General features: G+C 41.7%; 1 protein-coding gene and 1 long non-coding RNA gene across 6 annotated transcripts in view; one reads left to right on the forward strand and one right to left on the reverse strand.

The window, feature by feature from the left end:
- Positions 1-7233, forward strand: LOC148396538 (uncharacterized). The gene is made up of 3 exons (XR_015859191.1): positions 1-740; positions 7040-7098; positions 7196-7233. It is a non-coding gene; the product is annotated as an uncharacterized LOC148396538 (long non-coding RNA).
- Positions 4338-12982, reverse strand: part of man2a2 (mannosidase, alpha, class 2A, member 2) — a 16742-nt gene continuing 8097 nt past the window's right edge. For 4 of the 5 annotated variants that reach the window (XM_088379633.1, XM_088379630.1, XM_088379632.1 and 1 more), the window contains 13 exons: positions 12715-12897; positions 12333-12447; positions 11546-11616; positions 11288-11453; positions 10949-11185; positions 10757-10879; positions 10555-10669; positions 10255-10388; positions 10028-10169; positions 9786-9919; positions 8609-8806; positions 6800-6910; positions 4338-6464 (listed from right to left, as the gene is read on the reverse strand). In XM_088379633.1, the coding sequence (XP_088235759.1) occupies positions 6312-6464; positions 6800-6910; positions 8609-8806; positions 9786-9919; positions 10028-10169; positions 10255-10388; positions 10555-10669; positions 10757-10879; positions 10949-11185; positions 11288-11453; positions 11546-11616; positions 12333-12447; positions 12715-12897 (1882 nt within the window). In that variant the 3' untranslated portion in view covers positions 4338-6311. Of the gene's footprint in view, positions 6465-6799; positions 6911-8608; positions 8807-9044; positions 9165-9785; positions 9920-10027; positions 10170-10254; positions 10389-10554; positions 10670-10756; positions 10880-10948; positions 11186-11287; positions 11454-11545; positions 11617-12332; positions 12448-12714; positions 12898-12982 lie in introns of those variants that run through there. The other variant, XM_088379634.1, reaches the window with a different exon arrangement.

The raw sequence follows: 12982 nt of genomic DNA on the forward strand, positions 1-12982 counted from the left end.
TTAGTGGGAGCACTGAGCTTGTTTCTCAGAAACGAGCCAGTCCCATCTAGGCGTAATCGGAGACAGTGACACCCGAAGTGGTTAAGGTTTGTCTTTTAATGTAGGATGCTTGGTCTTCATGTGTCGGAGCAGTTTTGAAGGCTTCATTGCCTCGTCAGATAGCCTGTCGCCATGTGCCGAGTGCGCTTGGCGCGTCAGTCACCTGTGGCGATAAATCCATATTTTAAGTAGGACTCCAGAAATGTTCTTTTAAAAGCAGCTTTCCTTTTGTTAAAAGTGGTAGCCTCTTCTTCTTCCGTCTCCTCATTGGGCTTTTTTCCCTTTTCAAAGAAGCTTTCCAAACATCTGTTTTTGCTCATATTTGCTCGACTGGGGTGACATGTCGTGACCACGACGAGCGTCTTGACCCGAATTAACCTGTCAAAAGACAGATGCACCGACGGATGTAATTGGGAGAGAATCACCAATTTTTTTTATATTTTACAAAATAGATTCTTACTCATTTTTGCTAGCTTTGCGGGCTCGACTGGGGAAACATGTCACGTGACCGTGACGAGCGTCTTGACCTGTATTAACTGATCGTCGATAAAAAGAATATTTATTTTTTTCTGTGCGGCTTGGCGGCCCTGTACCAAGTGACCCACGGACCGTTACCGGTCCGCGGCCCGGTGGTTGGGGAACCCCAAATTAAAGGGTTCATCAGCGGTGCGCTCTGCCATGCTAAGTGCAGTATGAAAAGGGTAGGCTCTACTTGTATATTAAGTTTCCCTCGGAACATAGTATAACTTTGCTGCTTTGCTGTAAACATATTCATTTTCCTCTGCATTTCAAATATGTCTACAGAGAGATTACACGAAGCCTTCCTTGATCAGTGGGAATGAATGATTTTACCACAGACGCTGTTGTCGCTGGCACACTAATTGAAAACTGGGGGACTGTGTTGCCTCCGGTCCAGTCTTGAAGACTTTCTGTCCAAAAAGCTGTGAAGCTGTCTGGGAGTTTTGCATTCATTCCCCACTATTTGTGTACAATACTACAAACTGATGAACCAGCCTTTCGTCTCATAAAGTCAAATAATCCAGAATTAGAACGGCACCAAGATCAAGCTCAGTAGTCACCAACACCCCTTTAAAGGGAGACATTGCCACAGTAGAGGCAGAATTGTATCTCTTTCATTGTGCGCTACATGTCCCCGTTTAGGCAATCAACATAACGACGTATGTAATTATATATAATATAAACAGATTATTTTGTTCAGACAATAAAACATTTAGGTGTTACCTATATATACCTGACGTATGTAATTTATATTAAATACCTAAAGTATATATAAAATACAAAAAAAAAGAATAACTCAGCCTGACGATGTCTGAAAACATGATATTGTATTGGAGTTGTGGAGGTAGTAGGTACATGTGGTATAGTAAAGTCATTTTACCAATAGATGGTGATCTTCCACTGTGCTCTTTCATTTTTTTGTGCGGGATTGCACAATTTGGGGTCAGGTTTGGCAATTTTAATAATGAAATCAAGGAAATATATCAAATTAAAAAAGAAAATCAGTATACTACAGCACATACAAATTAGAATCATATGTATTTCTTTTAGTTACAGCATAAATGTGTGCCTAAGGAATGCACTAGTATCTGCAACTTTGCTGCTGCTCAGATACTACAAAGAGCATGCAATTAATGAGTAAGTAGGTTGGCAACTTTAGTTTCTAAACCATTCATGAGTACTTTCTTAATTTGATTTAATTGCACACAGTTTTTTTTTTATACAAAAACACAATTCAGATGGTTAGTAGGCTACTGTAGCATATAACGTATACTTTATGTTGCATTGTGAATATTGTTTCCCGTTAATAAAACGATATACAGTATATTTATCTTCTAAAATGCAAGATGAATATCTTAAGAAGCACATATCTTATTCAGAGCATCTAAGCCTAATATTAGCATACTAATTAGCCTGTGTCCGTGGCCCTGGCTCTCTACATTATCCTCTTCAGTCCGTCTTCTTGAAAACATATTTGTGAGCTCTGCGCACTTGGCAGCATCATCATCTAAAGCTTTTCTTTTTGTTATCCTAGCTTTTTCAGCCCCATCTGGCTTTTTTCTGTCCATCTGTTTTCTCATGGGCCACTCTTCTTCCCTATAACCAGTGCCATTCAGGCACAAACTAAATTGGACCCTACAAACTTCAATGAGTGCGGGGAGGGATTGAACATGTAATGGTATCCCCCAACTTTAAACATGGACAGGAAAGAGAACTGCGATGCAAAACGTCTAAGACATAAATGAATGAATTTTCTTGAATTAAAAACATTTATACAACTTAATTAAGTTTTAGCCTATAAATGATGGTCCGGCCGCATCCCCACACATTGGCGCAGCCCTACGGGAAAAATCCTGGTTCTCCCAGCACGCCATTGACGCCAAGTTCCTATTATCGTGGCCGGTTAGTTCGAGAAGGATGGAATGTTTTCCTGAGAAGTGAAGACAGTTGGTGGCAGCAGTTTGCGATCAAATTCAGAGTCTCTGCAAGCCCTTGGCATCCACCCTGGAGCTCCAGCTGTGCCTGCAGCCAGGCCTCAACAGCCTTGCTCCTACCATTCACTATTTTATACCCGTTTTATCTTGCAGAAACAAAAAGCATTTACAGTGGTGTTAAAAATTGTTTTCCCCTTCACTCAATTTTTTTTGTTTTCTTTGCCTGTTTGTTAGACTTCACTGATTCCCACTGTCAAACAAATTTAAATATTAGACAACACAATTGTCACGTGTGCACCCAGAAGCAGACATGAAACGAAAGTTGAAAAGTAAAAGTCTTTATTAAGTATCAACAGAAAGCAGGGCTGGGCACTCAAGAAAACTAGACATTCTACCTGGAAGAAAGCTTGACGCACTGACAACTTCTCACAGAGTAACCCGAGCTTAACACAGGTGTCAAACTCAAGGCCCGGGGGCCAGATACGGCCCGCCACATCATTTTATGTGGCCCGCGAAGACAAATTGTGCATCAAATTTGTGTGTCATCACTAGAATTGCAAATTATCTTCACTTTTAATATCTTTTTTTTAAATATTTTACCAGTTTTTACTCGTCTGATTTGAAAACGAGTTATTAGTCAGTTTGTTTTGTAGCTTTTACTGTATATAATATGAGGTGTTCATACATTTATTTGGGTTGACAGTCATAATGGCCCTCCGAAAGAAGCTATGACTACAATGCGGCCCGCGAAAAAAATGAGTTTGACACCCCTGCTGTAAGAGATCAGGACAGAATAAAGTTTGACATAACAGGACAACGCATATAAGGGAAACTGTAACTGCATAGCAACTGATCCATTAGGAATCAGGCTTAAGACAGAATGAACTTATAATAAAAGGACGAAGAATAAAGGATCTGCAATTTTATAACAACTGACAAATCGAGAAACGACGAGTCACCGAGAATTCATTGTCTTATTCAATCAGAGCAAGTCATCAAGGTCCCAAAGTAGTAAGATAGCCCCAGAGCATCACACTGCCACCACTATGTTTGACTGTACGATGTTCTTTTTCATGTATGATAGATATACCGAAAAGTTGACCTTTCATTTTGTCAGTCCATAGATTATTTATTCTCTGCTATGAATGTGATTTTTTGCCAGCCTCTTCCGCCAGCTTTGAATACCCCCTTTAATTAAGTCACCATTTACAATGTGCATCCTATAATTACTTCGGTTATCTTTGTCTGACCTTTACATTGACTGTTTTTACACAATAAAATATGGACAAATACTAATTTTAAATTAGGAGGGGCATACTTTTTCGTGATACTATATTTTCAAAGCAATAGAATGTGCTCTCTAAAGGAAATACATGGTTATCCATTTAATCACTTCTGCTTTGTGTAGCTCCTGCCGGAGGCAAGTGGACAGCGTTTGAACTGACTCAATGCTGCCCCCTCCAGGGAGACTAGTCATTAAGCTCGTTTAGGAAATTGACTCCATGTAAGCGCAGTTCCATGACTCGAGTAAATAAATATTTTCAAATCATTAACATTGTAATTTATACACAGTTCAATATTTTAACTCATAATTTTAATTCATAATCTAACAGAAGCAGGAAGCCCAACTAGAAAGGCACAAACAGGATTCTCTCCTTTTCTTTATTTGTATATAGGACAATTTGTAGCTTAAGGATTTTTTTTTCATTTTTGTGTTTTCTCCTAATTTCGATTTTCTGTTTCCCCCCCCTTCTCCATTTTATTAAATTATTTAGTTTAGGTTTAAGTTTCACCGCATTATTACTCCACTGACACTGAATACAGAAGATAGCCTGCCACCATATATTGCTTCTAAACCATTTTTATTTTATGAAGACAAATTTCCACAATTTCCATGTGACATATTGTGAAAGAGCTGAGATAGAGATCGAGGGACAAAAGAGCAGGAACTTAAATGTGGTCACATTGAAATGTTAATAGAAGCCAGAGCAGCACATGGTGTGACAGACCTCCTGAGGGAAATGAACTAACCAAACAGTTATTTAATGCCCAATCATAAGAATGTGTGTCCACAGCTCCATGCTGAGCACAGACTCAGCCTCGAGAAAATGCAGTTCGAAATGCAAATGGGATTTTGTATGTAGCACAGAGTGCTCCACACATCAGCCACCTACACTGTGTCACTACACTTTAACTCAGCTCTGCCTCCCAATTTTGAAAAGTTGATAAAACCATCAGCTGGAAAAACAGGCCATTGGAATTTTCACAAGACATTTCGTTAAAGTACATTTTCAGACATGTCATTTTTTTTTACCAAACTTAGTCAATAAGATTGGTATTACTGATGTAAATTGTAACTGAAAACAGGATTCTTAATTATTGCAAATCTCCATGGGGTTGAACTTCATTATTTAAAGACAACAAGCCCGGGAAGTTAACAGCAAAAACCTCCGTTTGTTTTCTACGGATTAGAAATGAATGGGTGAAATCGAAATCATTTTGCATTCAACTACCGAGCTAAACCTGCAGTTACAGCATCACAAATTTTCCCTGACATACTCCATGCATACATAAATGATAGCACTGTGCAAAAAAAAAAAAAAAGTCTTATGCCAGCAGATTTGTTGTTTAATCCAGTAGTCCCCAACCACCAGGCCGCACAGATAAATTGGCTGGGAGCATTCATAGCAGAGCATATACATCCCAATCAGTAATACATGGGATCACCCAAGCCCATCAGGAATTCACAATGACACAAGACCACCACCCCCACAGTCAGCACTCAATGTTTGCCGGTCAGTAAAAAATCAGTACTACCATAAATTGGGCCCTGGTGGAAAAATGGTAGTAGGGCACTGGTTTAGATTTGTTAATGCTATAATCACATACAGCTACAGGATGTACAGAAAGTCAGCGCACTTACATTTTTATTGAGACACTCCCTTGTATTTCTCATAATACAGAAGTGCACTTTGACTTTCCAAACACTGTGTATCATGGCCATAATAATTCCAGCAAGATGAAAAGTTGCATTGATGCCACCATAGTGACTAAAATAAGATAAAAAAAAATCCTGTCATCTCTATCTTGATGCTTCTTTGCTCCATCCCGCTAACTGTACATGTCCCAAGTGGTGGCCCCTAACACGCATGCACTCACGCACGCACACGCACACACACACACACACACACACACAGTCTAGTGTTGGTGAAGCACAACTATACACACAGCCACTCAGTTGTGACACACCAACACAAGGCTTAAAACAAATGTTCACCCGCGATGTCAAGGAAGCTCTGAATGATGAGCAGCGCGCTTACGTGATCTACTTGTTAGTGCACAGAGCGGAGACCCACTCGCATCTCTGAATATCCACACAGGATATCATCTTTGTTGCTTTGAGGCAACAAAGAAATATAACATTAAATCGGGGAGAAAAAAAAAAAAAACGTGATTGCAATGTGTGCCAACATCAGTGTAAGCATAGAAAATTAAAAAAATAAAAGCTCATAATCCAACAAATAAAGCTTTTGAAATTGCACTCCTGCGACACACATTTTTTATGAACTCCTTAACCCCACCATCTCCTCCCTCTTACTACCACTTGCACATCATTGGGATATTTACATTCAGTAGTTCAGTTCCAGGCTGAAACACATTCTTACGCAGTAGAACCCACTGCGGCTGTGTTCTCATGAGAGTTTGTGGTTCTGCATAATGCGTTCGTCACAGCCAAATCGAGTGCCCTCTTCTGGTCCAAAGCTCCAAGGCTCCAGTTGTGGGTCCAAAGAGTCTGAGCTTGCAGGATCACGTTAGCTCCTAGCGCAGTTTGAGCTTGAAGGATGAGATCTCCATTGGATCTAGGCTGACTGTGGAATGGTTGGCCAGTGGTGGACTAGAGTACATTAGGGTCAAAGACATTGGCTGCAGCAGCTGCAGGTCCAAGTTCTTGAAGAGGCTGGAAACATTCAGCTGCACACAAGAGGATAAATGGAAAAGGCAGACATTATTACCCTGATAAACGTTTGTTGACAGCATATGTTTCTCCATTCAGCATCAATGGTCCCCGCCTCCCTGTACATTTGCTCTTGCTGAGGAATAGCGACTGGATTTGTGCACTTACATGTCCAGCAACCAACTAGTTCAACTCAAGAAACTTAAGACTGCCCCCTCCTCAAGGTGCAAATAGTCAATTTTAGCAAGCCAGGCTCATAGCTCAAAAAAACAAAACAAAAAAATTTTTTTACCTTTTACGCTGGGGCAATGGTAATTCAAGGTACAACCTGATTTTATAAGGGGCTCCTCACCTGTCCTTGGGTGGTGGTGCAGTTGAAGCCCAAGTTTGGAACATCCAAAGCACAGTCGAGGCCAAGACGGTGAAGAATTAAAGCTGTGTATGGGGATGGAGCATTGGGGTCCTGCGCATGCACACAAAAGATTCCACTTAAAAGAAAAATAGCAGTGTAACCTCTAAAATAAACTCATAACACTGGTCCTTCTCCTATTTGTCTGGAGTTGGAAATAATTTTGCTCCTATGCTGTTGCAGAAACACAAAACTGTGCCATGGTCAACCTGTTACCATGAGATCTTCACTAACTGCACAGAGTAAGTGACATTGTAAAGCAGAAATGCAAATAGTAAAAAATGTGCAAAAAGTATGAACCTAAAATAAAATGAAATAATCATTATCCAAATTCTGCAGATCTTGCTGATTATCTGAATCAGGAGTGTTGAAGCAGGTAAGCAAAACATGCAGGATACTGCAACTCAGGGCCCAAAATTGGTGACCCCTGACCTCTATAGTCAGGGCTCTCCAACACCTGGGATACTTCTTTGCTTCCTTTCTTGAGACATTGTTCCCTATGTATGTAGCTTGCATTCTACTTTCCTTTCTTCCCTTGGTCTCGTTTCTTTGCGTAGCAATAATTCCCAGTCGTCACTGCACACAACTATATAAAATCAGCCCCAATTAAGCCCATCCTAGGGCCTCAAGCAACTACGTTCTCATTTTGTTCTAAGAAATATTTGTTTTTGGCTGTGAACCAGCAGTTTTGGTCGAGTTGCCTATGGCTTGCTGAGACGAGGAGCGCGAGTGCTCTTCTGCCAACTCTTATCAGGGTACAAACGATCGGTGCTTAAATTGAGTTACACGAGTTAAGTTGGTTCATGACCATCCTTTTGAACAATACCATTTCATGCCAAGTTGTTTATTTTGAGTTGCTTTTATTGTTTATCTTATCCGATGATTTTCTTTTCCTTCTATTGTAGTTAATTTCTCTACATACTCCTTGTATTGGTGTGTTTACATAAAACGTATTAACCGCTAAGTTTTCAAAACGAATTCAACCTTTTTAACTGTAGCGTCTACTTAATGACTGATTTCAGAAGTCTTTCGTCTGTTTAACCCTTTCTAAACTTTAAAGCTACATGCACACTAAACACTTCGCTTACCACGCTAGCGTTTTGACACAACGGCTATTCATCAGCGTCAAAAGTCAACTCGCTTTATATCTCGTGAGAGGCGTTATATTTGCACATCCTACGGCCCGAACGCGCCGCTCCGCACTCAGACGCGCCAGAACACGCGGACTCCATGGACTATGATTGAATCATATCGCCAGAAACACAAGCAACAAATTTGGTGGGAACGCAGTATAAGAAAAATAATAAGAATAATCTTGTGCCCGTAGTGACGGTTGAGTGTACTGCAGGCAGTAGAATTCCGCCGCTGTTAACTAAATTAGCAATTAATTAACTAGTTAACAATTATTTAATTAATTTGATCATAAATGGCCCCATATTTGCTGGGGGTGTATATACGTCACTATTTGCGTACGTATTTCGATGATGGTGAGCACCTACTGAAGGAGTATATCCCTTCTGTCAAAGTACGCTTCACTTGAACTGTCATATTTGATGCCTGTCAGATTAGGAAGAAACAGAATTCCTATCAGAAGATTAAAGCATCTGATTCCAGGTATTGCTGCCAGTGATACATATCTGAATCATGTCACTTGAGTGCAAATAGAAATTGTGACACTTGAATGAATGCATGTCCAGTCATAATGGTTAAGCTGTAATAGATCAAATTTAAGGCTCAAGGTGGTTTCTTTACTTGGCTTTGAATGCTGCGAAGGTTTAGAAGGTGAAAGTCACAGGGGAGCATTGACTTGAGTGGCGCAAAGGTTTGCAGAGGAGGCACGCCGCGCCTTTTAGGCAGGACAGGTAGCGCCAGGACATTGTGATTTAGGATGGCGTTGGTCATGTGACCAAGCAGAGAGGGGAAGCTCATCATCATGGAGTTGTCTGTCATCTAAAGAAGGACACAGAAAATTGTTTCATTTTAGACACAACTATCAATTCACAGTGGCTGTGGTTGAAGTCTACTTCTAAAGCAGACACACTATATCCAAAAGAATCATGAGCGGGTTTGAAGAGCTACACGGTACAATCTACGTCCTTCATTCCCATTTGTTTGATCAAAAGTATCATTTGTTACTTCTAGCTATGAGGACCTATGACAAAGGAAAACAAGAGCAACAGAGCACAGACTAAGGGGACGATGATCAGCAGTGTTGCCATGACAACATTACCTCGTCAACTCTGTCACTCAACATTTTGCGGAGGAGAGTGTGAAACAAGGAAGACAGTTTTGCAAAGAAGCCATCAGGCTGAAGGCAACACAAGGGAAAGAGATGGAAAACAAATGCATGAAATGTGAACCGAGCGGAAAACATGATGACGATGATATAGACAGAACAGAATTGATTACCTATTTTGAACATGTAAACAAAATAATAATACCAATGGTAATAAAAATATACATACGGAATTAAATAAAATCTCTTGGAGGATTTTGATCAAACTTGTCCTCGAACGCGGAAGTCAAAACTTTACTTGACAATATGTTCTATACACCCCCACTCATCAAGGTCTTCTGATTAATACTGATGTTCATGAAATGTAGATTACACAGAAGAATCCACCTGCTTTTATCCATCTCAGGGGGGTGCCATTTTCCCATGGAGTGCTACTGGCTGGCGATTGAAAATGACATCACAGTGCCTAAGGACTCAGCTTGAAAATGTCACGGCTCACACGTTTTCTGGGTTTTGTCATAGATGCTTACTTCACCTTCGGTCTTTTTTTCAATTGAGATGTATACGTAGGTCATAGCTGAACATTAATGGTGGAAAAACTTTTTTTAATTGCACCAATACTTTTGTCCGTTCAGTGTACGCAAAGCTGTTTGAGGAACAAACCTCCCCCTTATCTGCTATCTTGAATCTTACCTTGTTTCCCATCAATCTCCTCTCCAGAAGTAATCGAAAGCGGTTGATTGTCCTCTTGTTGTCCTTTAGGCCTTGACCCAGCCCACGATTATCATCCTGCATCAGTCGGCGGTCCAAAATGACCTCCAGCTGGCCTAGAGGAGATCGTAGAATAACACCACATTCAAACCTTTACAACTCATACAACAATAGGAGAGTGAGTGAGAAACAATTAACAAAATTGAATCAAATAAAAGGCAAACCATTCTCCAAGCTGCTGACACCCAGAGCCTGTGCCGTGTGCAGCGTAAGCCTGTGGTGGTTGTCCTGAATGTAGGCCTGGCTGGGCATTGGGTAGAAGTTAGCTTGCAAGGGGAGTTTCTGGTGGCGGCGACGAAGCTGCATCTACGAGAGGAGGAGAGGTGGGTGACAGCTTCTTAACATTTTGAGATTGCACAGGTAATATCTAACAAAACACTATCACACTGACCTGGAAGCCATTGAGGTCTGTGTAGAAGACATCTCCGCTCTGGATGTCAGTGACCAGTCGCAGGGCCAGCTCCTTGTTGGTCTGATCTCTGATGTCCACTGTGGTGGTGATGTCCACAGAGAGACCATCCACACCTGAAAACACAATGTGAAAAGCGAAAGGAAGGACTTTACAAACATATTTTAATGGGGTGTAAGCGTCCTATTATTCGGAACACATCGGCCCTAGTAGTTTCATAAAGTAAACAGACGACAGCTTCTGCATTTGCAATTTGAAAAGAGCCCATAAGAGTTCTGTTACCTGGCACGTTGTGGATACGAATTGCCTGCTGAAAGTGTTGGTAGTTTGCCACTACTTCAGAGAAGAGAGGTCCCTCAACTACACGTACAACAGGTGGCTCGTGGTGGTCGTAGGGCTGAAAGCAGCAAGAAGGAAAAGGGCTGCTCCTTATAGGGGCAAGAGAAGCTTTGTGGGGTTTAGAACACAGAAAGTGAGTCAATACCGTTGCTTTTCCATCTGGCAGGAAAAGATAAGCACCACTTTTGTCCTTAGAAGGACGAGTTCCATACAGAACGAAGTGCATCTGAACCTTCGTTTCCTGGGGATCTTCCTTGTGTTTGATAGTCTGCAGGTTGAGGCAGATTTAGCAAAGTGAGCATCACTGAGATCAAAGACGAGTAGTTCTGACTCAAACCTCCAGCAAGCCTGTGGTCCCAGAGAAGCCCAGTGTCAGAAACTGGCTGCTGATGTAGAAGGTCTGAGGGTCACTTTGCTGAGACCGAACAGGTAGGGGGTCCAAAGCGTGGGCAGTCAGGGCGCCTCGCGGCAGCCGGAAAAGGGTGTCCGAGCGCAGAGTCATGGGCGAGTCCGGCGAGGTATACATATGGAAGACCGTGAGCGCCAGCGATGGTAGACGCACCATGAATGTAGCCTGTGAAAAGGATTGCGGTAGTAGAAATAGGCAGTGATGTTTCAATCAGTATTTTGTACTACCGAGTACAATCATTAAGATTTTTGCAAAGTCATCTCTCACCTCAAACACTTCAGCACTCATTTGATTGGATGAGCTCCACTGAGCGCTCACTTGCACGGGGAGAGTCTGTCCGTCTTCAGTGAGCACCCTCACCTTGTGAGTGTTGACCAACACGGTCACGGCACATAGCCGCTCCTGCTCAAGTGGGTTAAACAGGACCAGGTATCTGACAGCAAAATGGAAAATAGCAATCAGTCTTTTGGGATTGAAGGACCTGAAGGAAAGGGGGCGTCATGTTAGACATGACATGGGCCTTACCTTGGCCCTGCCGGATCCAGCTCGATTAAAGTGTGCTGCGGAAGGGAGTCCTGAGTAGCACGTCTGTCATCCTACAAAATCAAACACACACAAGACTAATATTTATCCATCAACCTAATTTCGTATCCTGTTCAGGGTCACAAGGAAGCTGGATTCTATCCAAGTTGACAATCAATTACAGAGCAGACAACCCCCGTACACTCACATTCTCATTTCAGGGAACTTTAGCAATGAACCTTCAATGAACCTACCAAATGGTTTTGGACTAGGAGGACATACCCAGAAAATACCCACACAAGGACACAGTGAAGAGAACACCACACGGCAAGACCTACATTTGAACCATTGTCACTATGGAACAAAACACTGAGTGCCCTATTTTGCCTAGTGTAAAGCGCAGTCTAACTGTGCGCAGTTTTTTTCATTTGGTATTTCGCCAGACAAGCATAGGTACAAAAAGGTGTTCCCCGGTGCCTCGGCAATTGCGTGGTAATGGGATGGAATGCAGCTGCTCCCGGCTAATCAAAATAGCTCCCCTCATTCCCTTTAAAATGAGTGCAGTCCTCGACATCTCAGAAGCAGAAATTGACTCAATGGGACTAGTGCAGGAGATTATCAAACAAAAGAACAGGCCTAGAGAGGCGCAACGTGGTCAATCAAACTTGTCCCATGCAAATAAATATGCACCCATTTTTACACGAAGCACATGGCTCCAGGTCAGTAAAATGCTACTGTATGTAAATTGTTTATTGTTCTCTTAGAAATCACCTCCAGTGTTTGCTCTTACCGTCTCTAGGAAAGGCTCTGTTTGGTAGAAGCGATAGAATTCTTTGTTCTTCATGATTAGGAAATGTGCAGCATTGATGATAACTCTCTTCAAACCGATGAGTGAGCGTAGTAATCTATGGATGACAGGAGACAATCATCACGCAATCAACATCAGATACCGTGTTATTTTTCGACTGGGTATCAAACCTGTAAAACGGAGGATTAAATGATCCTTTTCATACAAAAATTTATTTAACCTTAATTAATCCAGATAAGGCAATTGAAAAAGGATTCTCATTTACAATGCCAGCTTGGCAAAATGTTTCTCTTATCTTTATTTCTTGAGTGAACTCATCTCATCTCATCTTAATTTGTCTATCACAGCCACTGTCATTTCCTACCTGGTGCCATAGTCGACAACAACATTCTCTTTCGCAGTACCAGTGATGCCATCATGATGCTGGAAGAGGCCCACAGACCGCCTGGCATCAACGAGCAGGGCGTAATCTGAGACCGGATAGCGTCCTTCCATGCCCAGGTGTCGGGCGTTGGCGACCGCTAAACTGTAAAGTATCTCAGCTCCCCTGAAACACGCATAACACTTACAATTACTAAGAGAAACTGTGCGAGAGAGACTTAATCTGTTTCCCAACCATAAACATCCCATCA

The sequence above is a fragment of the Syngnathus floridae genome, chromosome 6 (genome assembly GCF_059516105.1).
Source record: "Syngnathus floridae isolate MCC-2025c chromosome 6, RoL_Sflo_1.0, whole genome shotgun sequence".
Taxonomy (NCBI): Eukaryota; Metazoa; Chordata; class Actinopteri; order Syngnathiformes; family Syngnathidae; genus Syngnathus; species Syngnathus floridae.